This window comes from Suillus plorans, assembly GCF_016647745.1.
Source record: "Suillus plorans strain S12 chromosome Unknown HD556scaffold_75, whole genome shotgun sequence".
Taxonomy (NCBI): domain Eukaryota; kingdom Fungi; phylum Basidiomycota; class Agaricomycetes; order Boletales; family Suillaceae; genus Suillus; species Suillus plorans.
Genome location: NW_024537459.1, coordinates 229,988 through 256,159, shown reverse-complemented (window position 1 = coordinate 256,159; position 26,172 = coordinate 229,988). Strand labels below are relative to the sequence as shown.

General features: G+C 47.8%; 10 protein-coding genes across 10 annotated transcripts; 7 read left to right on the top strand and 3 right to left on the bottom strand.

The window, feature by feature from the left end:
* Nucleotides 1-7,602: 7,602 nt before the first annotated feature.
* On the top strand, nt 7,603-8,737 carry HD556DRAFT_1198723 (uncharacterized protein; the record flags this gene model as incomplete). The annotated part of the gene is made up of 6 exons (XM_041296335.1): nt 7,603-7,797; nt 7,849-7,962; nt 8,009-8,073; nt 8,123-8,214; nt 8,343-8,572; nt 8,666-8,737. Coding segments are annotated over 6 exons (768 nt in total), but the record flags the coding sequence as incomplete, so codon positions are not given.
* A 738-nt stretch (nt 8,738-9,475) lies between these two features.
* HD556DRAFT_1448478 (uncharacterized protein) lies at nt 9,476-10,537 on the top strand (the record flags this gene model as incomplete). Its single annotated transcript, XM_041307437.1, has 1 exon — nt 9,476-10,537. The coding sequence occupies one exon, from the start codon at nt 9,476-9,478 to the stop codon at nt 10,535-10,537; it is 1,062 nt and encodes a 353-aa protein (XP_041155114.1).
* A 2,593-nt stretch (nt 10,538-13,130) lies between these two features.
* Nucleotides 13,131-13,997, top strand: HD556DRAFT_1246281 (uncharacterized protein; the record flags this gene model as incomplete). Its single annotated transcript, XM_041298597.1, has 3 exons — nt 13,131-13,531; nt 13,585-13,689; nt 13,742-13,997. The coding sequence occupies 3 exons, from the start codon at nt 13,131-13,133 to the stop codon at nt 13,995-13,997; spliced, it is 762 nt and encodes a 253-aa protein (XP_041155113.1).
* Nucleotides 13,998-14,308: 311 nt separating this feature from the next.
* On the bottom strand, nt 14,309-14,918 carry HD556DRAFT_1407839 (NDUFA2, NADH ubiquinone oxidoreductase 10.5kD subunit). Its single transcript, XM_041304063.1, has 3 exons — nt 14,676-14,918; nt 14,517-14,623; nt 14,309-14,451 (listed from the first exon to the last, which is right to left on the bottom strand). Exons 1-3 carry the CDS (start codon nt 14,762-14,764, stop codon nt 14,363-14,365), a joined length of 285 nt encoding a protein of 94 aa, XP_041155112.1. The 5' UTR covers nt 14,765-14,918; the 3' UTR covers nt 14,309-14,362.
* Nucleotides 14,919-16,775, top strand: HD556DRAFT_1407837 (RGS domain-containing protein). The gene is made up of 3 exons (XM_041304062.1): nt 14,919-15,120; nt 15,184-16,060; nt 16,116-16,775. The coding sequence occupies exons 1-3, from the start codon at nt 14,999-15,001 to the stop codon at nt 16,350-16,352; spliced, it is 1,236 nt and encodes a 411-aa protein (XP_041155111.1). The 5' UTR covers nt 14,919-14,998; the 3' UTR covers nt 16,353-16,775.
* A 274-nt stretch (nt 16,776-17,049) lies between these two features.
* On the bottom strand, nt 17,050-18,056 carry HD556DRAFT_1448474 (uncharacterized protein; the record flags this gene model as incomplete). Its single annotated transcript, XM_041307436.1, has 5 exons — nt 17,050-17,279; nt 17,330-17,414; nt 17,465-17,601; nt 17,657-17,785; nt 17,837-18,056. The coding sequence occupies 5 exons, from the start codon at nt 18,054-18,056 to the stop codon at nt 17,050-17,052; spliced, it is 801 nt and encodes a 266-aa protein (XP_041155110.1).
* Nucleotides 18,057-18,489: 433 nt separating this feature from the next.
* HD556DRAFT_1448473 (uncharacterized protein) lies at nt 18,490-19,544 on the top strand (the record flags this gene model as incomplete). The annotated part of the gene is made up of 5 exons (XM_041307435.1): nt 18,490-18,715; nt 18,770-18,895; nt 18,959-19,095; nt 19,148-19,238; nt 19,294-19,544. 5 exons carry the CDS (start codon nt 18,490-18,492, stop codon nt 19,542-19,544), a joined length of 831 nt encoding a protein of 276 aa, XP_041155109.1.
* Nucleotides 19,545-21,982: 2,438 nt separating this feature from the next.
* HD556DRAFT_1448472 (uncharacterized protein) lies at nt 21,983-22,649 on the top strand (the record flags this gene model as incomplete). Its single annotated transcript, XM_041307434.1, has 2 exons — nt 21,983-22,073; nt 22,132-22,649. The coding sequence occupies 2 exons, from the start codon at nt 21,983-21,985 to the stop codon at nt 22,647-22,649; spliced, it is 609 nt and encodes a 202-aa protein (XP_041155108.1).
* A 298-nt stretch (nt 22,650-22,947) lies between these two features.
* On the bottom strand, nt 22,948-24,309 carry HD556DRAFT_1312532 (uncharacterized protein; the record flags this gene model as incomplete). The annotated part of the gene is made up of 8 exons (XM_041300669.1): nt 22,948-22,981; nt 23,050-23,058; nt 23,093-23,341; nt 23,389-23,480; nt 23,544-23,722; nt 23,743-23,806; nt 23,929-23,949; nt 24,235-24,309. 8 exons carry the CDS (start codon nt 24,307-24,309, stop codon nt 22,948-22,950), a joined length of 723 nt encoding a protein of 240 aa, XP_041155107.1.
* A 1,545-nt stretch (nt 24,310-25,854) lies between these two features.
* On the top strand, nt 25,855-26,165 carry HD556DRAFT_1448470 (uncharacterized protein; the record flags this gene model as incomplete). The annotated part of the gene is made up of 2 exons (XM_041307433.1): nt 25,855-25,945; nt 26,002-26,165. The coding sequence occupies 2 exons, from the start codon at nt 25,855-25,857 to the stop codon at nt 26,163-26,165; spliced, it is 255 nt and encodes an 84-aa protein (XP_041155106.1).
* Nucleotides 26,166-26,172: the final 7 nt, after the last annotated feature.

Sequence of the window (26,172 nt, the reverse complement as noted above, 5' to 3'; positions counted from 1 at the left end):
TTGGTCTCGCTTAGTTCGATTGATAGGTGTTGAGCGCACTTCTAGTGTATGTACTCTATTATTTTCATTATGAACTAATTCATTTAAAACACTGCTTAGCGCCAACGCCGTTTATGGCTAATCGATCGGCAAGCAGTAGCTATAGCTTCAGAGATGCGAATTGACCTTGGACTGGATCAAACGACGCCTCAGACGGGGCATCAAGGAACAAGGTTCGGCAGCCCAAGACGCGCTAGATCGATGTGGGGTTCCCATCGAAGAATTGCAGTCCGAGTGGTTGCAGCAAAGGCATTCTCAGTTATCTATCCGTGCTCATAGGTTTTATACAATTTTAATGGCGTGACTATTACCCAATGATATCGCAAGATGCACCCGCCCGCCTCAAGAAGGAGTTGGACACTGTCCTAGCTCTCCAGGCAGATCTGGACACCTCAGACAAAGCATTGCAAACCGCCAGGACGATGTTGGAGAAAGATATGGCTTCAGATGATACTCTAGAGGCTCTCGAAAGTCTAGAGAGGGGACACGATCGCCTGATGAACAAGGTCGAGGCCCTTTACTCTTCGTTGAACGTTCATGACAGGTTCCCTGAGCTTCATGGCATCAATCTCGAATTTGTTCGCATCCTTCTATTGGCACGCGATCTCAAAATGAACGTTCGTAAACGTGCGATTGCAAGTTTCTTTGAGTGGGATAAACTTGATCGAGCAGTAGGTGGCGTCCAGCAAGCGTTAGGTAAGTTCGTGCTCTTTTGTTAGTCAATGATTTATCAGATTCTTTCAGGCACCAAGCTGCATCAACAGACACGCAAAGCAATTTCAAAGCGTCAGCCTGCACTAATGACCGCTATCAGGAGATTCAACTCCTACTGCGAGCGGCTTGATTCATTGTATGACACATCCTGGGGGATTCCACTGCCCGCACCCCTTCCCACCAAACTTGCGGAACTACGTTCTGACCCAGGACTGATGGAGGATGTATGGATTACGCCATCTCTTGGAGAGGTTCCGCGATGGTTAGACGACACATCCATAAGAGATGGTATTCGTGCACTGCTCAAGCGTGACCGGTGTCGAGAGGAGCAGGTTCGGCTGGGCGTTGAGGCCGATAACTTGTGCCGCTTCTTTGGAAATGAGTTGGCGGCGCTTGAACTTGCCCTTCGGTCGCCGAAGAGTGAGTTAATTTTCTTCTCAACTTCCATTTCTCACCCATCATTAGGTGAGCCTTTCGCAGTTCCATTGCAGCAACGGCATGCCAATTTTATCCGCCTTCAAACACGATGGTCAAATTGCTTAGCTTCTTCAGTACGGTTCACTAACGAAGTCAGCAAGGCAGTGGCCATTGCGACCACCCTCTCAGGAGGCTCGCCAAACCTGATGTTTCACTGGATTAATGCCAACACGCTGGTAGTGCCTGATTCTGAGGGTGGCGATGAACTCCCTATCATTGATCCTGACCATTGCCCCCAAGTCGATTCTGAAAAAGCAGCACTTGCCGATGTCCTGGAGGGTGAGATGGGGGCATTGGAGTTAGATGACGATGACTCAACAAATTATGGGCGCGAAGTTAATGCCGTGATTTGCTGGAACCTTCCTGATGTACGTTTATCTTTATTGTTAGGAATTGACACTGACATGTCATAGAATCTCCTTGTGGATGACTTCTGCATTCCATCGCAAGAGCCAGACGTCCTTGACCCTGCTAAAAATTTGCACGAATACGACCTTCGCACGATGGAATCCCTCGTCTACTGTTTGAGCCGAAAGACATTGGTATACTCAGTTCTCCTACTGCACGCCTCAACGATATATGCATCAACAATTGCGCCATTCTCTTGTGGTGCTCTCAGCTGAACACTTCTGCTACACAATGCGCGATGCTCTCCACTCATGATCTTCCCCGCATTCGTTATAATGCCCCAGACAATATCATCTGGCGCCACACATCGTGGATTCGTTATTGGGAAAAAGACATCTGGGTTCTTCCAATTCATCGTCCGTCAGGCATTGGACACTGGGTGATGTGCATCATCCAGTTGTCGACCAAAGAACTTTACCTTTTGATAGCATGGGTGATAGGACGCCTTGGCAAAGTGACGTCAAAGTGAGTTTAATTTTAAAGTGTCCTTTTCATCTGATTGATTGGCACCTGATATGAAAGCATATAATAAGACTAATTGCTCGGTTCATTGCAATTGCGCGTCAACACGGCCATCATGTTCATATTGATCTTGAAGGGTGGGTGGCTCGACCATTGAATGTGAGTTGCATGCTTGGCTTTCTTAACTAGTCTGACACTATGTATTATTTAGATCAAACGTCTTCAGAGTAATGACTTTGATTGTGGCCTATGGGTATTGGCTGCAATATTCGCCGTTGTACGCGGCAGCCACATAACAGGCCTACATGAGCGGGACATGGACAATCTGCGACGCTATATGCGGACTATGGTTCTTGCATTACCAGCTCTCTCGAGTTACAGTAGTACAAGGTCTACATATATGGATTCTTCCCAGTAATCAGTATATTGTCCTCCCTCTGACAATTCAATATCCTTCGCGCTACCCATTGGCGATAGCATTCAGCCATGACCTTGTGTCTTGTGCATGCCTGCAAATTGCTGACACGAGCATGAAGCTCATCCCAACCTGTAACTAACCGCTGACGCACTTCTCGGATCTCCTTCAGAATCTTGGAGATTTCACCCATGCTATACATGGCTGTACGGTGGGTATGTGATTCCCTTTCTGCGCGCAAGTGACGGCCATGCATCACATCCAAGAGGTTTTGCGTGAAACGGTCTTCCTCTGGTGAGTCAGGTGGAGCTGGAGAGTCGTAAGGAGGGGCTTTGTCCCACTGCAAGAGATCGGATTGATCAATCAAGTCGGATCCGGCGAGAGATTGATGAAAAAGATAGGAATCAGGAAGGGAGAAGGTTGAACATCGGATTAGTGAAGATGTTCGAGGATCGTGCGGCAGATCCCCAGATATGATATGAGGCCCACGTCGACCATGACGTTTGGCATATGCACGAGAATTCTGACCTTGTCGAACAATTTTACCTCTGTAAAACATATGATTAACAAAAACAAATGATTGCAAAATACTGACTGTTCTGACCGAGCATATGATGCTTTGTGTCGCCGTGCAGCTGCCGATTTCTCTTCAAATGTGAAGTACTTAGCTTTGCGACCCATAGAGACCAGGCAAGTGGGCAAATGGTCAAAACTGTGTGAAGACCAAACTTGATCTTAAGTTCATATTGCGATGTTATCCTGTTACCCATCAGAATGCAATACAGCCATCAAACACAAAGTTCTGGCCTTTATTTTTGTATTAGCATGATCGGGCGTACCGTGGAAGTCGACGACACCAGTCCAGACAGCTTGGCTGGCAGTCAATCCCTGTCCATTTGTCTTTTAAATTCAGTGCGATTTGTATTTTCAATCTCATTGGCTCACCAATCACTCCCGGTGACTCGGAGAAAGTCCTGCCATACTAGTTAGTATATTTCATATTATGTAAACAGTTGTCACAGTATGACAAATGTCGTAACAGCATGAAAGTTCAACCAACCAATGCTGCTGTACCATCCTCACTATATCATCCCACGATTTTTGCATCTGCTGCAACCTTTTGTGCATGTAGTTCCACCATACTCGCTTAGTAACTAGTAACTACCTTTGGTGTGCCGGGTGGCGAACGGTGTCGAAAGGTGGAGCTCCAATGTGTCCTCTTTAGTTGTGTTGCTTCATGCAGACATTTTCTAACCTCGTTTCCGCAGTGAATCCCATTATCACCCCACAGGAGCCTCAAAAAAGCCTCCCAATAGCCTCAAGAAGGCCTCCCAGTAGCCTCTATGAACCCGGGCGAAACACTTAACCCTCTTGGGCCTACTAACCCGCGCTCATTTACCACTTTTGGTAAGTCATAGCTTTTCGGCGCTACCCAAATTGAAGGAGGCTTCTCCAAACTTAGCATTCCAAAAATTTCCATGGCCTCTTTTCACGTTATCGATCAACTGTACCTACTATTGCACCTTGTCTGTATCCTGTTGCAGAATGACCGCAACCATATCCAAGTCCTCGCAATCTGTTGACGTTGCCACGCAGACAGACGCGCACTCCTTTACTATCACTCGCCTCGTAAGTTCTTAGTCAGTTTCATATGTGGATTCTACTGATTGCTTCTAGCTTGTGGACGCGGCTGTGATGACAGAGGACCCAAAAGTTAGTAGTCTCCAAGTCGATGCCGGATGGAAGACCCTCGATGGCATTCCCTGTATCACGGGTGGCCTAACGGCGCTTGTTGGTAAGGTTTGTTGCATCCTTTTTTCACTGATCTTGACTTTATTTCAGCATCTATCGGTGGCACCCTGCGTGGGCGTACCCAAACCGAATTCCCTTGGAAAACCCTGCCCAAGGAGCTAGCTCGGCTCGGATGTTGCCTCGTCAACTACCCTAACGAGACTTTGATGCCCGGCGAGACTCGACCTACGCTCTCTCGGAGCAAAGGCGTCCATGATCTGACCCTTCCTCATCGTATCAATCTTGTCAATGCGCTCAAGATGGGCACCCTCACCATTCGAGTTGTGACGAATGATGCTGCTCGCACACGCCTTACGATGTCTACGGACCCAGTTATTATTGGAGAAGCACCCTCACATCGATCGATCTACTCCCGTGGGCGACGTGTGTTTGCTAATGGTGACATTGACTGCAAGGGTCCTCGCCGTCTTGCCTCTCCCCCTTCTACACCTCCCACTTCTACACCACCCACTCATCCTTCTACACCTCCCGCCCGTCCTTCTACACCTCCCACCCGTCCTTCTACACCTCCCGCTCGTCCTTCTACACATGCCGCTCGTCCTTCTACACGTGCCGCTCGTCCTTCTACACGTGCTGCTTGTCCTGCTACATCCCCTACTCGTCGTCATGTTCAGGTCTTTGTAGAGATATTACGCCCGCCACCCCGGCCAGCTTCTAGGGCAGTCTCCAAAGTAATACCACCATCCACCACTCACACCATATCACGCTTGCCACCCTGTCCAGCTTCTAGAGCGGCCTCCAAAGCAATAACACCGTCCATCGCTCACACCACAGATCTTATTCCTCCAATCACTGCCGCCGAGTGGTCTGCATCTTCTTCTGAATATGTTGATGATGAGACTCTAGATGAGGAGTCAGATGCTAGTGAGAGCGATCATCGGCCTGCCAAGCGTCTCAGACGGTATAACAGCAAATAATTGAATATTAATGTTTTCAAATGATGTAGATAGCATGTTAGTACAACAAATCTTTTCGAATTCGTATTTTAATTTCTGACGTGGCAACAGAAGTAGACTCACGGTTTCAACAATGTTATTTTTAGTCGCAAGATGATATTCATTTCGCGGCCTTTCTGTAGCCTCTTGGACCTCCACTCGGCATATTTGATATCTCGCTGCTTCTACATACAACCATCCTGAGCGCTTATCTGTGCTTGATCGCTGATGCCTGTGCAGTTCCCGGTGTCTTGGGTCGCACTTATTATTAGTTGTTATCGCTCCAGGTGTTAACATTCGAAATTCAGGATTCAGGAATCTCGTACTCGAGTCGTGATCATCATGATGGGATCCTGCAAATATAGGAGTGCCTGCCGGTAAGTTTCCTGCCTCATCACTCCTTAACTTACTCACAGAATCCCACTAATTTCACTGGTTCTGAACGACATGATTGAACTCATTGTTCGATATTATGTATATTCGCATCATCCTTATGCTCAACATTATCTGTATTTGCTTTGTTCTGAACCCTCTCGTTAGCCTCTCGCGCCTCCTTAGACCCTCACTCACTCTCATGAACTTGTCTGTCTTGGTTGGGTATCTGCCGGTAAGTCTCCTGCTTTCACTTCTTAACGTACTCACAGAATAACACTAGCTTTACTGGTTCTGAACAACACGATCGAACTCATTTCAATGGAACCGCCAGCTCGAATATTTGATTGCAAAGTGAGTCATTTGGCATTATGTATAATGTTATCCTCATTCACTTCATTCTGAACCCTCTTGTTAGCCTGTCGAACTCCTGAGAGCCTCACTAGAGCCTCACTCGCACCCTCATGAACTTGTCGGCCTTGGTTACCTATCCGAACAAATTTCAATGTCTTACGTTTGTTTAATTCTGTGCTATTATACCATTCTAACTTGTTTAGTCCGCATCAGCTCAAATCAGCCTCATAAGTATCAGGGCACTGCTGGTTTTTTTTCGTGCCCCTTCCGATTTCCTATCTGATTTACTCTGTGATATCTTGCGCAAACTGCCCAACAGACAGTCTACAAAAAATTGTGCTCTACTGCATATTGTACAAGTAGGCGTGCTCTCATATATTTCTTTTATCATTGACTACATACTGTAGACATGACCCAAAACATCCCCGATGACCTGTCGTCTCCTCACCCGAGCTACATGGGTCTATCCCCCGATACCTTCGATTACATGCAAGAGCAGTTTGGCGGCGGCCGTCGATGTGCAACGCCCCCTGTTGAGCTGACTCCCTCGCGGCTCAGGAGTAAGCTCAAGGCCACAGCGCGGGACGTCGGCCTTGTCAAAGGTGCATCTACCCGCCGCCAGGCCTATCAAAACCGCACTGTGGGAAGTCAAGATCCCATATCTGCGCACCCTGGTGCACCAGACTTACCTCATGTGGTGCCAGGTGGTACTTCAACAAGCGAAACGTCATCGCCAATGGTCCACGCGGCTAGTAGTCGCCATGCCTCACCATTTCCTGCCCCACAGGTTCCTGCACAGCTCCAGGATGTTTTTTTTGGTTCCATGGACCAGCAACGCGCGTGGATAGACTCTAATTCTGACACCTTTAGCATGATGGGGTCTGAGTCTTTTTTAGCTGGAGGATCGCAAAATCAGCTCACCGCACAGGGCATGGAGCGCCTAGCACCTCCACCAAGTTACACTTTTCCTGCGAGTTCTTCGGGTCAACCAATGGCTTCTCGTGGATGCTCACTAGATCCTCATGCTACAGGCCAATACCCTTCTGGCTTTACGGAGGATTTTTCTGGCGAAGCCTCGCTGTTCATCCTTCAGCCAGTTCCATCGTCGTCGTCGTCTCATGATCATTCGCTTCCCCTCCCAACCACAAATATCATTCCACCAACGCCATTCAAGGATGGTGGCAGCCAGACCAACACCACCACCTCGACAAATACTATTGGTACTTTGCTGAGCGGTTCCAGTTCGCAGATGGACTTAGAAGGCTATCCTTCTGCCTCTCATGAACGCTTTCCCGAGGAGCACGAGCCGGTGACCCATCAAGAAGGACTTACGGTTACTGGACGCAGATCTGCAGAGTTGAATGCAGCACTAGACGTCGGGTTTGCTGCAGTAGAGCGCTGCTTTCTCGAACTATCTGCATCCACCACACTCCCGATTTCTCAATTAATCAACTTGTTCTTGAAGAGTCGCGGACGCACCGTAAACGGCACTAATTATTGGAACCTATATGCCAACTACTTCAAAGAGCATGTCCAGACGGAGCTTGCGCGCATCGGCAGAGAAGCTCCCGCTGGAGGTGGCACACCTAGTAGGTGTCATATTATAACTTGTTGCGCAGGAGGTTAATGTCCCTTATAGGTGTAACCGTGCGGACACAATGTTACGACAAATTCAAAGAGGTTTATTCTGATTCTTACCAAGATATCCTGCTAATGCACGAGGAGGCATCACTCCTTGGATCTTCACCTCAAACGATAGCCCAGCGTGGACAGGGCTTCCAAAAACATTATCGAAGAGTGATACAGATAGTATGTTTTTTTCACCCGACGTTCTCTCATTCCCTCATGTCGTCATCATAGCTCAAGTCTGCCGCTGTTAAATTTGGCTTTGAAGTGGCTGTCGTTCTCTGCGGCAAAGTGGTCAACGAAGATGGCTCACTTGGCCACTCGTATAATACACCAGGCGCTGTAGGGGTAAGTTTTTTGTGCTCTACGTCTTGATGTATGCTTAAAGATACAGTTCTGGGAGACACGATGTCACGCAAGCGATGATGCCATTGTCGGGCATCTCAAGGCGCACGTATAGTAAGTGTAAAGATAAATTACGTTTATGCTATGACTTACATCGAAACAGTAATAGTACATCTTTGAATGCAGTGGATGATGCGTTCAACGATGGCACTCGCAATGACCCTTCGACCCCAAACTCGACTCCGAACCATGATCGTGACCAATCTCAGGCTCCCGAGGGACGGGATGACGGTTTGAAATGGATCAAACTCGAACTTATCAGACAAGTTGGTACGTTAGAACGTCGCTACTCCTTTTATCTATTTGACCTAAACTACGAATAGCCCAACTTGGGGGCAAGTGCGCCTGGGATAAAAATTTCCCTTGGAAGGGCATGTCCAGCGCCCTTGCTGATGCCAACCTCTGCATCAGAGGCTATCCTGCCCATAAGTGCCTTTTGCCCGGTGAAGCTCACAATGAAAACTCAAGGAACAAGGGCATCGGAGCGCTGACGCAGAAGGAAATTGCAGCGCTCGTAGATGGGTTGAAGGCAGGAACTATGCTAGTCGTCAAAGTTGATAAGGTGCACCGAGGTGAGTTTTGTTTATGTTATACTATGAACTTTCAGGTTTTAACCTCATATGTAGCGGCTGTGATGGCCTCTGAGAGGCCAGTCATCACTGGCATAGCGCCACCACCTGAATGGTCACATGATGGCGCTCGACGGCTATTTGCTAATGGCGATACTGACTATCACGGCCCAGCTCGTCTCCAGCCTAGCGGTGCAGCTACGAAAGTCAAGAAAGCCACTGATAAGGCACCTCAGGCACCTCTTCGACCCTCCAATGATGACGACGACAATGATTTGGGTGACGATCGCCCGGCAGTACCTGCTGCTCCCAAGTTCCGAAAACCTACCATACGATTAGACCTACCTCCACCACTGCCCTTGCGCCCGTTCAAAGTTGTTGTACCGCCAAACCCACGCCAAGTCAAAACTGTTCGAAAGCCAGAACCAGCTGCAGCAGAGAGCGAGGTTATCGAACTGACTTCAACCGAGGAGAATGCTGTTGAAGAGTCGGATACTGAGTATGAAGAAGCGCGCGGGAAAAAGAGGAAACTCAAGGCCACAAACACGTCGCGTGCGTTGAAGAAGCTAGCTTCATCCGAGGAGAAGACTGACGCTTCAAAAGCGGGGAAGAAAAGGACACGGGCTCAGACGAAACCAGACAAAGTACCTCCCATGCCGACCTCAACAACCTCTCCAACAAAGGGTGGTCCTCTGTCCCCATTGACAGTGGGGTCATCGAGTGTGGCGGCATCACCGGAACCTGGAAGTGAGTACACTTTATTCTAACTTGACTCCATTTGACTCAAGGCTGATAGCTGTGGCGCCAGCGCGACTTCGGGATGGACCATCTGATGAGCGGACCAAGGGTAAGCTATTTTCAATCAAATTTTTCTCGTAACATAGCTAATGATTATCTACCCTTCGGTCAAACCACGCCCAATCGCCAAGGCATCCAAAGGCAAAATGAAGCGTGTTCTTCGCATGGCCTACAGCCGGTCGGATGAATCTGAAGTTGTGGTTACCGAGAGTGCCATCTCCCCTGGTTTAGTCAACGTCCCCGCAGAATCTTTACAGGAAGGCTTGACTGAGGTAATGCATGACGACAGGCCAGCAGGAACCAAGCAGGAACCGCCTCAGATCACCAAACCCATCGAGGATCTTCACGATGCTGCTCGCGACTCTCGTGACCCCCACGACCCTCCACACGACCTACACCAAGTTCATCACAAGCTCCCCGTACGTCATGATCCTCGTGAGGGTGTCCAGCAAGACCTTCACAGGGGTAACCCTCCACGCCACCCACAGGAACCTCATCGGGAGGTCACTCCTGACCCTCGCAACGACCCTCGCGAGGGTGGCCCTCTTCGCAACTCTCACGAGCCTCGTCGTGACCCTCGCAATGCCTTATATGACACTCATCGACCTCTTCATAGTCATTCTCGTGAGCCATGGTACATGCATGACGCCATGCACCGTCGTGAAGTTTATCTGCGTGATGAAACTCCTATGATTGAGCATGATGCTCTCCACTCCCATGATGTCTTCTACCACCGTGACTCTCACAATCACCGCTATGCCAGTCTGCAACCTCGCAACTATTATGAACCCAATGAGCCTCGCATTGACAGCGAGTTCACCACGCGGGATACTTCCCCGGCCTTAGAGTCCCATTATACTCACGGTGAGCGTGAACGTGCATACCCAAGCCGATACAGCCCAGTGCTCAGTCCCGACTATGCTCATGAAAGTCGATATGCTCGACGCAATGGCCTTGACGAGCGCTGGGCATTTGGTGGAGGAGCATACCGTGACAGTGGGTACCCTCAAGGTAGAGCTCATAACCAGGATTCTAGATGGACGGACAATGTCCGTAATGTTGCATCTTCATCTTTGGACATTCGTCACGACGCTGTCCCGCGAGCATTTACTCGAGATCCCACTAACCCTCCGCATCCTCCTTCATCATAATCGACTTTTGATATGCCTGTGCTTTTGTCGTTTGTTGGGTTGCTATTTTGGTTCATCTTCTCATGCTCACTTTGTCTTTTTACGGTGATAACTTATTATGGTGGTTTGCTCATCCTACACTTGTCCTGTCCCTTTCGTACCCTAGTACTTATGTAGCTATCCATGTGTTTTTACGATTTCCTCTCGTTTCGATAATGTCAGTATAGCAGCTCCAATGCCTACTCTTGTTTGTTTCAGAACATGTTCAAAACCGCCGTGAAACTTAAAGATAACGACACTGCGATGTGATATGTTTTATTAAAATGTGACATTCACAACATAAATACAACGCAAAAAGGAAGAAAAAAAACATAACATACAATAAAGGGCGGGGAAAAACATAACATATTGTTGTATGTGCGCGGCGAGACTCTCGATGACATGATGAAAACATAACATAAGTATGAGTGACAAACATAGGAAATATAAAAGGCGAGGGGACAGCATAAGGTATGATGTATCGTCGGAGGAGCACAAGAGGCTCCAAATCATGTTGATAAGCGGCGAGACTCTCGATGACGTGATGAAAACATAACATAAGTATAAGTGACAAACATAGGAAATATAAAAGGCGAGGGGACAGCATAAGGTATGATGTATCGTCGGAGGACCACAAGAGGCTCCAAATTATGTTGATAAGCGGCCGAGACCCTCGATGACGTGGTGGAGGTTCAGCACCGTGATCTGCAATAATCAGAGCCAACCCTCCAACGAGGCCCACGAGGGTACACTTGTTACTCTTAAGGAATTGGGGGAGACCCTCCAGGGAGAGGGATGTCTCAGAGACATGTTGTGTCCTACAGGAAAACCGGGTCTGACAGACCGTGGGGAGCACTAGAAAGTGCTGCCAAGGGTGAGTCAGAGCGAGGTTGGTTTGATCAATTCATCCCATTTCCAAGAGACCTACTCGTGGGCATTGCTAAGGAATTCACAACTGGATGGTATTGATGACACGCATCTATCAGACAGTTCCGTTTTTCAATTCAGTTCATGGTCATAGACCCTATGCATATGTTGGACATTAAGAGGCTCGTCATAAATGATAAGATAAAATATTACCAGACAGTTACAGCCAAGAAGACGCTACTGAATGGTACATTTAACAAGAAGGGCCCCTCAGGTCTCACACCCTAGGTTTAGTTGACTATGCGCCCAACTACCGTTCACACTTGCGATTCAAATGTTCCCAGAAGCGGTACACTGGTCATATACTAGCTTGGAAGACTTGAGCGCTGAGCAAGTCAATATTAAGGTTTTAAGGTCGATCATGCGTCGGGACTAATCCTGTCACAAAGTTTGTTATGTAAGTTGACCTCGACAGCCATCATCATTGCATTCCCTTGTGACTTTACAAGCTTACAGTGACACGCCTATATGTACTAACGCTCGGTCGACGGCGGCCCGGCCTCGTGGTCCATATCTGGGTCGGATCTTGGTGCGCAACCTGTGCAAAGAATTCTTGAATTCTCGTAACAGCAACTTGAACAACTTTCAAGAAGTTCTTCGCACTGATCTCAACCATTCGATCATTACTAGAAATATGAACCTCGATTGATATTTCTTGTACCCTGGACAATTATTCAGCCCGTGGGATGAGACAAAGGATAACCGGAGAACGGCAGTTAATATTATCCGAGTTCATTCCTTATCCTAAACCTTGACATATTCCTCTTGATTAACGAACATCATGTCCCGGCCGACGTACTCTTCAGGCCAGCGCGCATCTGGACACAGACGACAGCGATCAAGGACTTCAAGTGACCCCGGACATCCATACGTAGCACCCCCGTTCAAAACAGCGTGGCCTGCACCAGCGCGCAGAACGACAGAGCCTATGAATGTTCCCCACCAGACACCCTCACGGAAATCCTCAGTAGAACGCGTGGGGGACCCATTCGTCCCCTCACCAGGGTCTCTACTTGCACAGATGGAGGTGCGCTCCGTGGTGAACCCTTCCGATCCGCTATCTCCGGGTCCTATCTCACCATCACATCATCGGAGCCCTTCCAGACAGAGTAACTTGTCTCAGGCCCCCCTGATACGGGATGTGCCCCAGCCGCCTAGAACGGCGCTCAACACGCCTCCGGTGATCCCTACACCACATATAGCCCTGTCCTATGCCCCAAGCTTCCCTGTTCCCCAGCCAAATTCCCCAGCCTTTACTTCGGCTTATCAGCAACCATACTTTCATGGGACGGAGCATCAGGGATCCAGCCACAGCATCCGCCAGGGTTTGAATCAGGGTGTGAATGCAGCCCAAAATACACGTCCGGGGGCACACGCAGGCACACAGAGTGCACGCCATGGCATGCAGAAAAATAGCTTTCATCACAGTCCTAACGGCTCCCATAATAGTACACATCATCGTTCTCGTTCTCGTTCGCGACCTCCAAGTGCGGCATCGCACAGATACGCGTCGACTGTCACCCAGCCTATGTATGGTCATGGTAGTTCTGTCACCCCGAACGGATCGCGCACCTCTCTCAATGGCACACCTCCCAAGAACCAGATAACGGCTGCTGCGTTCAGTCATCAGAATGTATCACCTCCTGACATGTCCTCTGCCTTGAGCCGCCCTTCACTCAACCCAAGCCCATCCAGTAGCCGTTCACGCCCTTACGGCCGCACAGTTCCTGCCACTCAACTGGCACCAAAGGCGCAAGAGGCTTATCATGAGCCACCCCCTCCTATTCCCGCAAAACAGCTTCACCACACGACGCAGCGCCCACCGCTGCCAAATATACCAGCTGGACATGCACAGACTCGCTATGTGAATATGCTTTTGGCACTTGATGATATCCCGCAAATGTTCAACATTATGGCATCTTTCTTCACGTGGATCCTGCTTGCAGGATTTGTCTTATTCCCCGGAACATTCACATCTTTGCAACAGCAGCAACTTGCCGGTGTGGAAGCCCAACTGCTGGACGTGGTTTCTAATATTAATATACCACTGTGAGTGATAATCAAAACCACGAGAACTAGAGTTATTTACCAAACCTCTATAGTTATGTCATCGCATGGATTTGTACCGGTATTGGCGGTGTCGGTATGATTTGGTTGTGGTGGAGATGGCAAAGAAATTATGTCTGGATTGTGAATCGTATCTTTGTGTGAGTGGGGTATAATGTCGTCAATTGACTGATGAATCGAACTTCTGAGTAGGCCTGGCCTACTCAATTCGCTCGCTGGTGTTATTTCAGTGCTTTCAAATATCTACGGCGTACAGCATGGAACCTACTCCACAACAAGCGAGTCAGCAATTATTGTAACAGTTGCGGTGGCAGTCGTATGTGGATGCCTTATTCTCCTGTATCAGTTTTGGTTGCTGCGTAATATCAAGAAAGAACATAACAGAGAAGTTGGCGTGGAGCATGCTGGAGAGCATGGTGAAGGCGTTTTGGTGAATGAGAGGAAGTAGAGGTAGTGTAAAATCTGTTATGAACAAATTGATAGACATTGGTTAATTACGGGTTGTTGGGATTTTAATATGAACTCACTTGGTTGTAGGCTGATACGAGACTACCAACAATCCGCCAAGTTAGTTCAGATAAGCACGAAGTTGGTGCGTCTTGCATGCAACAAACAATCTCATTCACATCCGAGCTGGCGGCCCGGCAAGTAATGGGAACTGCCTTGCACAAAATTAGTAGCCCACATAATTGGACTGGGTGTCGCATGTATACCTGTGCACATCTCAAAACTTCTTTCATATAAAAGTCAGACAAAAATGGCAAGGAAAATGTTTGAATTGAATACAACGCTGGGGCGGTTAAACCATAGTGACTATGAGGTGCTCAATATCCGTGCAACACTAGCAGCCACATCTGATGATGAGAGATCGTCCAGCTCAACGTGTTTCTCAACTCCACGTTCTACGGGAATACAAATTAATACAGCCACGCATAAATTTGCCCGAGGACACGAGCATTACACGCACCAAAACGTGCAAACATCCGCGCAGGTGTGCCGTTTGCCTCCCGTATCATAACGGGGAGGTCTGGGTTATGTTTCTTGATGACTGGGTATGTGGACAAGATAAATTGCCTGCAGACGTGATCATGAGTGACCGTTCTATGCTCAAAAACCACAAACTCACCGGGTGCCCGCCGAAGCTTGGCTTGACTGGCAGCAAAAGATGCGGATTTCGCGGAGAGCGGGAGACAATGTTTTTGCAAACGCGGACATGGCAGGAATTAAACGAGATCAAGTCACAGCCAATATGGAGGCAAACAACGTTTCTGCAACGCTTTCTCGATGCCGCGTCGGGTCGGTTCGTGGAACGGGTGCTTACATAATAATCTAAACAGGCGTGGCTGCTGGCATGAGAATTATATCTTGTTGGTTGTCTTGCCGCCAATTCCACCCAACCCTCGCTGCTGATCGTGACGACAAGAGGTTGCCGGTGACCTCTCCGCCACTATGGACGACGAGCAGAACAGACAACAAGAAGACTGGCTCAACAGCCGCAAGAACAGGCTCCCCTCTTTCACAGAAGTCCTCTCCCGAAGGACGCGACCACCCGTGGATTTATTCATGTTTTAGTAAGTGGTGTCTTTATGTTTGCTTGAGTATTTGAATAATTTCTTATATCATGTCAAATTTAGCATTTTTCTCCAACGCGAAGGTGCAGAAGATATCTTGGACTTCTGGCTGGATGTCCAGCAGCACGAGAACCTTTGCAGGGCATATTTCAAAGATGTCCGAAAGTCAGGCCGGACAATCAAAGAGGATTGGCCTCAGTACTGGGAATACGCACGCCGTCGTGGGTCCATATACGGTACAGTCGTTGGACTTCAGCCCAATGCCGCAAAGCGAAGTACGACGAGCACAAGCGAGGTTATCAACGACCAGGAGAAAAACGCTAACGCTCACGCTGCTGACGAGAAGCGTGGTTTTCAGCGTTCTACAACGCCTGGTTATGAGAAGGAGCACACCTCATCCCTTCCAACTGCTGTGAATAGTCCAGATATTGATCCACCACGGTCAACAACACCTTTCTCCCTCTCAGTGCGAACACCAACCCTTTTCACTCTCAAACGCGCATCGCGTGCGCCAACAGTCATTCCACGTTCCGCTGCAATTAGTCGTATGGACCTCATCGCATCCGCTGAGCGCATCTTCTTCCGGTATCTCTCTCCCGCTGGTACCGTAGATTCACCGGAGAATCACGAAATTTACCTCCCTCCCGCCCTCCGCATACACACATTTCCCCTCAATAGCACCCAAGAGCCGAAATCACAGAGCGACCTGAATATGATGGCACATATTCCTGATATGTTCCATGCCCAGAAGGAGTACTGCTTTAGGGCAATGGAGCAAGATGCTTTTCCGCGTTTTCTGAGAAGTAAAGCGTTTGGAAACCTTACTCCCATGTCTGCATTAGTCCGACTCGTCGTCGGTCTCATTGTGCTGTGGATCGGCCTTGCCGCCGGCTTCTCTCTGATATTTCTTGATGTACAACCTAAATCAAAACGATTTTTCGTGCGTCCCATCTGTTTGATGTAATCTGGCATCTAACGGATCGTTTGTCCTGCAGCTCTTCATTCCTTTTGCGTTGGCAATTTTATTCCTTATCTCACATCAATACGAACTCGACCCGATCCTTGTTTTCCTCGGACAGTCAGAGTCGACACCGTTCCGTACGCTCACCATCCGCGAGCCGTATGTGAAGAGATTATTATTGGGTCGTGCCATCTGGGTTACAACCCTCGTCTCTACTTGTGTCGTGGCACTCACACTCCTTTTCTGGGCCGTCCCCGGACATCGACTATAGCGAGTGGGTCAAGCAAAGAGTTACTGCGTTTCTGTACTTATTGGATCGACCCGTGTTGGAAGGGTACTCAATGTATGATGCTCACGAAGGAGAGCGATATTGTTGATTTTACGCTTGGGTGACAAAAGACTTTGATCAGCATTTATCTTTAGCTATTCGCCTACTCCCTCCAAGTTGCACCCCGGTCTAGCTCCACCCCCTAATACTTTGCATTCCGTATTTCGCTATCATTTTACCCCGTATACTCCGCCAGTCCACCTTCGTCATCGCTGTGCTGTGATGTTATTTTGTGTCTTTCATTTCCCTGATTCCTTTATGACCTTTTTATACGTACGTACATGGTAGGACATTAGGAAGTTAGACTCATATTTTTAATGACATGTTTACGGTTGTGGTTATATTTGATGTCATGGTTGCTCTGCCTCGGTCAGACCTCGGTGATAACGGACCAGCAAACGTGCATGATGTATCCCATGATCTCAACGTTCAACAGCCACTTATAATGCTCACCTATCAGGGAAAACTATAGATCTAAGCGCTCTGGGCTTGAAGGTGTGCTGTCATGTGTTTTGCAAATGGTGTCGATATTGATTTAGTCAGCAGAAAGTTGGCACAAAGATACAACTTTGCAAGGATATTCGTAAATGGCTCTGCTACATTTGTCATACGCGAGACCGAGAATACATCGAGACTGCAATCAAGGAGGGGAAGCCAGGTCCACGTTATCCTCATAGCGGACCACCTTGGATTTAGGGACAAAAACACGATGCTCATCAACCCAATTCAAGACCTTGTCGAAGTTTCTGCATCGATGAGGAATGCCGAAGTTAGGGAAAGGATTTTTGACTCCTTCCACCCAGTCGTAAGTGAGCATCGTCACGTCGCCATGACACATAAGGATCTGCCTGAGCATTTCGATGCAGTGGTCTGAGGCACAACATGAACAGATGTAGTCCGGGAGAAAACGGTGTACCTACCGACATGAATGCGGTGGTCTTCGAAGGATTCGTTGGCGCCATGATCCGAGTGGTTACCACCCCAGCTGACTCTGCGAAGCATGTCCTGCGAGGGAGTGAGTAAAGTTCGACCAACCTCTCTGTATTACAACTGACTATGCAATGGAGCTGGTGAATGAATTCTATAGTTGTCAGGTAACCTCCACCGTATTCCTCCGGATACCTAGCCATGACGGGAGAGGGCTTCTCCCCTGTTCTGAGAAGTTGCTCAAGCGTCATACGGATTGGACGTGCTGGGGATATACAGTCAGTAAGTGTCTATGATTTAAGTGATGTATAGAGTGCAACCATTAAAAGATATCCTATCCCAAACAGCGTCGAGCTCTGCAGATGGAGGGCCACGATATATAGAAGGGGTACCCAGAGTTCCGTTGAATCTTATAATGCCGATGGATTCGATCGCCTCGTTTGCTGGAGCTATGACGAGTGAGCAAGGTCCTGTGGGTTGAAAGCTGTCTGTCCACCTACAGTACGGAACCACGTCATCGATGGACGGCGCCCGTGCCCATAGCACGAAGAACAACATCGTTATGGACATCAGCACACCGTGGCTTATCCATAACGACCAGCGAGAAAGAGGGGATTTGGGAAGAGGTCTTGATTCTGTATTGCTATCAAGAAGGTTCGTGTCGTCGCGATAGTCTACTCCATCGACAGGAGAATACGATGCAGAATATTCCTTACTCATGGTTGGCGCAGGACAAGGTTCGTAGGGTTCCAAGATGCCTGGAACAAAGTTGTACTCGTGGGCCAGTTGGAACTCAGGGCCTGAGTACATAGAGGGGCTTGACTTTTTACTGATGGACCACTTGAGCATCAATCTCAGGCTGGAGATTGTTCCCGGTACCTCTTCTTCGTAAGTACTAGTACAGTATAGCCATATGGCACTCTTCCGATCATCCCGGGGGGCCTGTGCTTCCTGATTGAATATCTTCCAGCGCTCCGTGGGGACACGTGATTCTCGCACAGACGGTATGATAACCTAACGCAAGATACAGCCGATTGGGAGATACATTCGAAATTAATACACTGTGCCAAATATTTCTTGCATCCACCCTCGCGTATTCTCAACTATCTCTACAATTCCCGAGTTCAGCAACCAACCAAGTTCTCCTAGGACCATGGTCAAACATTCCTCACAGTACTTTCCTGTCAATGCTGTTGACAATGACAACGAGGAGGAATCATTTAGTGATGCAGAAAGGTTACGTGCAGGACGTTTGCATGGAATCCTTCGCGTATGGCCTATGTTGAGCCATGGCACGTTGATATTCACATCGATACTCTTTTTCGCGCTGTGGATGGGCACGCCTTCGCCCCACCTGCATGACGACATTCCTATATACTGTGAGTGAATAGACATCCTCAGACAGTTGACATCGTGTTGATGATTTGCTGCAGCTCCAGCAAGTGGTGCTGTTGAATCCACGATCGTAAGATTCAATGGAACGCTCGACTTTCCTTCCATCTATCGTGGCCCTCCTTCCCCAGAAATTGATGCGGCTTGGGCCAGGATAGCTCACGATGGTGGGTTGCCCAATTTTTTCTCCTCATCTTAATTTGTAATTGTTCGCGTCCATGAAACCTCAGTGCTGCCAACTCGGATGTCACTTGAAGAAATGCTTAAAGCCGGCGAAGTAGACTCACCTTCCAAGGTCAAATATCCACCCGAATTTGGTGGGGGCTTCATGGTATCTATGGAAGCCCCTCACCAACTCCACTGTCTGGTAGCTATTACAGTACTACTTCGAAAGTCTAGTCGTTTCTCACGTTTTGTAGAATTTACTTCGCAAAGCCTCGTGGCCTGAGTATTACGGCCCCAAGGATGTTTCATTCCAGGATACGCCCGAAGTAGTCCGCTTGCATCTTGGTACATATCTTTGTTCATTCATTCATACACCTCCTGCTCATCGTATGCATTACAGATCATTGCATCGAAATGATCAGGCAGAATCTCATGTGTAATGCCGATGTGACGACAATAACATGGGACTGGGTTAAGGGACACAACATCCCATACCCGAACTTCAACACCCGCCACCAATGCAGGAACTACGAGAAAATCTTGGATTGGGCTGTCGAGCATGCTGTTCATATCCCTCAATCGGCGGTCACTCGTGTCAAAGATACAGTTGACATGCCCTTGCCCCCCCATCTGATGCACGTTGATGTGTGAGGAATGACGTGCTCCTTACTCACTACATACATTCAAGTTCACGAGTATCGGCAGTGATCAAGAGCTTAACGTGTTGTTAGTACATCGATGTAAATACATAATATATTTACGCTCCCAATCTACGCTCAGGCTACTTCAAATACGAAAAAGGAAGTCAGGAACACATCATTTTGGTCACGGGATATGGTGTTTGTTCAATTCTAGACTCAGTTTGTAGCATCGAGGCCCGAGCTTATGTGGCCAAATAAATCATTCATCGTATGACAGAGTCGTGCACCCTTCCCTTCTTGTTCTCTAACGCCGATTGGTCAATTCTTTCAGGTATTGTTCAGTGCTAGTGACGTATCAGTATTCATTTCTTTCAGCGCCTAGGTCGTCGTTGTTCGAGTTGCGCCCGAAATTCCGATGGCAAAGCCACAGAGCGACCGTCCATAATGAAAGTTTTAATTAGCATATCTCGGTGACACGGTGGCTATAATTTACTTCCATGGAGCACCGGTGATAGTCTCGAGTCACCATCAATTGTGGAGCTGACTAGGGCCTAGCTACAGATGTCCCTTATACCGAGGCGGTCGGAACGAAACTCCTCTCAAGCTGTCCATCCTCCCTGACCGTCACATGCATCGTGTCTAGTTCAGCAAGAGCGGTGATTAAAGACATTAAATTTTCCGCGTTTATCCCCTGTAATGAAATTCCTGGAATCGAATCTCATTGGTTGTCATCAAGGTCTGTTTTTAAGACCTTGATGTAATATATCCCAGCAAGAGTGACACAGCACTTATCGATGGTGCTGATAACGACTGGGAAGAGCGAGGTACATACCGATAGGGCATCCATAACCTGACGTTAGTGCGGGCCATCAGAGAACTGATGAGTCCATTAGGGTGCGTTACGTTTTGTTCGGGGCCCATCGGTGTTGCAATAAATGATGTTATGTGGCTTTTAGCGACGAAGTTAAATGACATGCTCTGCATACTTTGTCATATGATGGTGTATAAGACAATATAACTTTCTCAGGCGCATCAGTCCTCTGATGTGGTTGACGAGTTGGCTTTGTTTAGTCATGAAACGCGTACCGATGGTGGAAAGGACCTGAACTAACTCGTATGTGGTCGGTACTAGTGCATAGGACGGGACGATTCACTACCTCATAGATACCGGTCAAAAAGAAGGAAGAGCCAGCAAACTAAGGTGGGCTCAAACATATATTTTGTGTTTAGTACGACTCATCCCAATATGGCAGGATCAGCAGCGAGAATTACTACTGAAATATTGCTGGAATGCTAATAACACACCACGGCGGTCCGGGCATCCCAGGACTATCTTAATTCACTCATTGAATGGTTTGATTGACGCTGTTGCATTCCCAATGAGGCCTATTTAGACCGTTGCACACCCAATTTTTCGCTCCGCCGCATCGCCAAAGAACGAGAGAGCCAACGGTGTTCTAAAATTATCTATGCTACATGATCATGTGTTGATCATGTGCGTCCTAGCTGTGTCTCTAAATAGGTCTCGTCTTTTATTTGGTCAAGTCCAGGCTCATCACCGCATGCATTTTCAGGTACTCGACTCGACTTACGTTGGGTGCTAATACAAAAATAAAAGAAATCATCTTGTCGCCATCGCACATTCGTGCCCTTCGAGGGACTAGACCTTCGGCACGTCAACCGTGCTGCGGATTGCGCGGGTTCCTTTTTCATTTCTAGGTTCATTCCACCTAACCACGCGCAAATGTCGTCAGTACAGTCATGCACGGGTAATGTAGTCTTTTCGATCTATTGAGATAAGACGAATTAAATGTGCGCGGACGATTCCAGCGTTCTTCTTGCGGGCTAAGCTAACTTGTGGAGCAGACATTGGCAAAAGGTCTCCAGACGGGCAACAAGCCAAAGCCTCCCCGCTATTCCCGCATCCAATCCTGAAGAACAATTAAATTAAATTTTTAAAACAGGTAAACAAACTCGCCCCTTGATACCCGAAATACTTGACATAACGGAATTTCCATGTACCGGGAATTGATCAGACGCCACCAGGACCCACAAAGCATTCAGAATGCGACTCGGAGGTGAAGAGCCGCTGGCTATAAATAATTATGTAAAAGATCCGGGATGATCGATAATCGTTAACAGCTCTTTGATGTGTATTTTTGACAGCCAATGGTGCGACGGTGACTCTGGGTCCGGCGCGTCGTCGATTTTCGAATTGCCAATTTGTGAATGCAAGGATCCGGGTTGTCGGTCTTGCCTCGCTGGGATTGTGAGTGTCGAACGACACTGCCAAGACACTGCTAACGTCCAGTTAGAACAACCCCTGATAGAAGTTCTGAAGCCTCAGCCAATTCATGTGATCTGGGACCTGCGAAAAGGTATAAAGTCCTCTGGAAAATTCCATTGTAATCCATCGACAAAGTACCAGTCGCATCTCTTAACTCAAACATGAAGCTTTCTCTTGTCCTCAGCGCGCTCGCATCCATCGTGGTTCTTACCACAGCGTACCCCATGCAAGGGGCCACTGCGAAACGTTCCAGTGAGTATTCAATCTACTCATCACCATGCGGAGGTTGATAAGCGTGACTTGCTGCCAGATGTAGAAAAGCGCGAGGAACTCAACGCTGAGGATTTCGACTACTCCAACTACGAAGTCAACGCTTTTGACTTCGATTATGTTGCATACTCGAACGCGGTTGAGAAGAAGCGTGAGGAACTCAACGCTGAGGATTTCGACTACACCAACTACGAAGTCAACGCTTATGACTTCGATTATGTTGCGTACTCGAACGCGGTTGAAAAGAAGCGTGAGGAACTTAGCGCTGAAGATTTCGACTACACCAACTACGAAGTCAACGCTTATGACTTCGATTATGTTGCGTACTCGAACGCGGTTGAGAAGAAGCGCGAGGAACTCAACGCTGAGGATTTCGACTACGCAAACTACGAAGTCAACGCTCATGACTTCGATTATGTTGCATACTCGAACGCGGTCGAGAAGCGCGGGGAGCTTAATGCTGAGGATTTCGATTACAGCAATTACGAAGTCAACGTTTTTGACTTGGATTATGCTGCGTACTCGAATGCGGCTGAGAAGAAACGCGAGGTCAATTAAAGCTCGTATACGCAAGTGAGTTACAGCTATATGTCTTATTTTTATAGCACTCACCCATCGTACTAGGTCCAGCATTGCTGCAGCCTCACACACAAGTAACTTCCCTGTACATCTATATATATCTACTTCCTTATCAGACCGGTTGCTTTCTGACATGATGGATGTCCATGTAGTACAGTACTAGTCCCACAATCCTAGTTGTTTCACGTGCTCTTTTTTAAATTTTGACTCAACTACAGACCTAGCGTTCTTGCTACTAAGCTATCACCTGGTGACATTGTGTATTGCATTTTCTAATTCATATCATTACCTCAAGTTCTCCCAGTTCCCGTCTAAAATGAGAGAGTTGTAGCTTGCCACGCCTTAAGGCTTCGCCTTCATCGCTGATCACGCCACTTACGTTGATGACCTGGGTAACCATTCATCTCGCGGTGGTGACTCACACATCTTCACGGAACACGGCATCTTCCCCTGTAAGTGCAAGGTCGAACAGACTTTGTGGCTTAACGATACTGACGCCTTTCGCAGGCCCTTTTTCAGTTCCGTGAGCAAGGTCTAAGAGGTAAGTGAGGAATGATGAGGAGGCCAGGAAGAAATAATGCTTGAGAGAGCGGAGCCGATATATGAGCTGTTCATCTTGCAGCAGGAGGTATGATCCGTGTGTATACGTGTTTTCGATGAATTTGCAATGCCTGAAAATAAGATCACATTCACGTATCACATTGAGATATTTACCTACAAGTAAAAACTTGTGTTTCCAACGCTCCAGGAGGGGCGGTATACAAGCGCCACCGGGAAATCAACCTCCAGCAGTACGTGGCTGAGGAACATCTGTATGCTCGCGCTTTGAAGAAAGGGTCGAGCCATCAGGAAGCTGCCCAAGTGTCAGTACACCATTTTCTCAGACGCAAAGTTCACCGTGTATCGCCTATCCCAATACTCGTCTGTGTAATCCACTTCCAAAATGCCCTTATTGATGAACTTGCTCTCCTTGACACACAGCTCCTCGTATGGGTCTTCGAGACGACCCGTAGTTGTCAGTACCCCGAGCGTCTTGACATAAATCACCCCCGCTGCAGTGAGAAAAGTATACCTTGACCGTGAGTATAGTCGTACGAGCACGAACGAAGTCTCAGTGATAAACGATGGCTCGTGGCCTGCATGCCATCAATACTGTCATATGCAGATCATCAAGGATCATGTACTGATGCTACGGCTTTCTCGTGAAAAGATCTGGATCTTTATAGATATCGTCGTTCAGTCGTCTGTTTCTGCACACAGAAGCGATAGTGCCGGTAATCTGGATGGTCGATCATTTGCATGTCATAATAAGTATACATGAGAGGTAAAGAGACTGAGACCTTGGTATACCCTTTTGCAGATAAACGTCTGCTGGACGTATTCGTGGCGTGTAAGGGTCCACATTATTGAGCGTTGCAGATTCGGACGCACAGAAGTTGACAGAACGATCGTCGATAGCTGGTTCAACTACTGTTTTCGGTAATCACGTTTTTTTTTCATCCTCGGAGTTCAAACCACTCTGTCTAGTAAATTTCTGGGAGCATCATGTGGAGTCTTGACGAACTTCAACGTTGACGCGTTCACGTTCAACCATGCATGCATTTTGGGATGCCAACGTTTTTGCATTCCGCAAGGCCATGTTTAGGGTGCGTTTATACGTTGATTGTGGGGCATCGACGTCGTAATAAATGATTTTATATTGCTTTTAGCGACGAAAATGACTTTGTTTAGTCCCGAAACGCGTACCGATGGTGGAAAGGACCTGAAAGAACTCGTACGTGGCTGGTGCTATTAGTGCATCGGACGGCATGGATCACTATCTCACGGGTACCAGTCAAAAATCAGGAAGAACCAGTAAACTTAGGCGTGTATAGCATTCGCCTCGTCCCAATATGGCAGGATCAGCAGCAAGAACTACCACTGGAATCTTGCTGGAATTGTCCTAACAAAACAAAATGGCCGTCCGGGCATCCCAGGACTCTTTTTTCATCAATCCAACGATTTGATTGACGCTGTTTTATTCCCAATGAGACCTATCTAGACCGTTGCACACCCAATTTTTTGCTCCGCCACATCACTAAAGAAAGATCGAACAGTGTTCTAAAATTAGCTACGCTATACTATCTGTACGTCCTAGCTGTGTCTCTAAATAAGTTTCGTCTTTTATTTGGTCAAGTCCAGGTTCATCATCACATGCATTTTCAGGTACTCTACCCAACTTACGTTCAACGGGTCACTTTGTTACGCTGATACTTACAAAAATAAAAGAAATCATCTTCCCTGTCGCCACCGCCATCACACATTCGTGCCCTCCGAGGTACCAAACCAAGATCGGCACGTCAATCGTGCTGCGGATTTCATGAGGACACTGTTCTTCTTTTCGTTTCTAGATAAATCCTGCTTAACCACGCGCAAATGTCAGTACAGCCATGCACGCGTAATGTAATCTTTTTGATCGGCCGAGATACCAACGCAATTTGAATGCGCACGGGGATTTTCAGCGTTCTGCTCGTGGTTGAAGACAGAAGGATTCTCAATGATGTGTGCCAAGCTAGCCTGAGGAGCAGACACTGGCTAGAGATCTCCAGGCGGAAACTGTTGGACAACCAGGCAAACAAACTCGCTGAATACAATATTTGGCACAATAGAATTCCCATCATTTGGAATTGATCAGACGCGACCGGGACACGCAAATACTGTACAACAGCTGTAGGCAAGACAATGAAAAATCCACACAAACCTGTGCATCCGATTGGTACAGGCGTACTTAGCTATTCCTAATAAGCTGGTCAGGATTACGAGAAGAATGAATGGAATCCTCCGAGTTCGGAGCGTTTGCATCACCGGAACTTGGTCAGAACATGGTGATGGCATCTGATCAACTGGCACTGTTCATTTTCGCACATGTGAACCTATGCACTAAGCCGGTCCGACGATCAGAATTGGGGCTGACGGTCTTGCCCCCTTGGGATTGTGGCGTTGAGTGATTTTTCAACGAGACTGACAGTTGATTATCGTCCGAGTCCACTTAGAACAATCCCCGGGCCTTCCAAAAGTTCCGAGTGGATAAGGCTTCAGCGAATTCAGGTGACCTAAGTCATGAGCAGACCTACGAGATGGTATAAAGCCCTTTTGAAGATTCCAGTGCATTGACAAAGTACTAGTCGTACCTCTGAACTCAAACATGAAATTTTCTCTTGTCTTCAGCGCGCTCGCATCCATCGTGATTCTTGCTACAGCGTACCCTACGCAAGGAGCCATTGCGAAACGTTCCTGTGAGTATCCATCACTCATCACCATGCGGAAGTTGATGAGTGTAACTCGCTGCCAGATGTAGAGAAACGTACCGACCTTCTATCAAGTGTGGAGAAGCGTGAGGAACTTGATGTTGGTTCCAGTGATATGAACTACAACTACCATTATTCGAAGAGGGATGAGGGGAAGCGCGAGGAACTTTATGCTGGGGAAATTGATTACGATTACCGCTCGTACTGAACTTGAC

Excerpts from the sequence above, each read along its gene's own strand:
- HD556DRAFT_1407839 (XM_041304063.1), bottom strand. The coding sequence starts at position 14,764 with ATGTCCGCGTTTGCAAAAACATTGTCTCCCGCTCTCCGCGAAATCCGC. Across the intron at positions 14,624-14,675 it reads CAAGCTTCGGCGGGCACCCG|GCAATTTATCTTGTCCACAT; the intron begins GTGAGTTTGTGG and ends TCACGTCTGCAG. Across the intron at positions 14,452-14,516 it reads GCGGATGTTTGCACGTTTTG|AACGTGGAGTTGAGAAACAC; the intron begins GTGCGTGTAATG and ends GTATTCCCGTAG.
- HD556DRAFT_1407837 (XM_041304062.1), top strand. The coding sequence starts at position 14,999 with ATGGACGACGAGCAGAACAGACAACAAGAAGACTGGCTCAACAGCCGC. Across the intron at positions 15,121-15,183 it reads GTGGATTTATTCATGTTTTA|CATTTTTCTCCAACGCGAAG; the intron begins GTAAGTGGTGTC and ends TGTCAAATTTAG. Across the intron at positions 16,061-16,115 it reads CTAAATCAAAACGATTTTTC|CTCTTCATTCCTTTTGCGTT; the intron begins GTGCGTCCCATC and ends TTTGTCCTGCAG.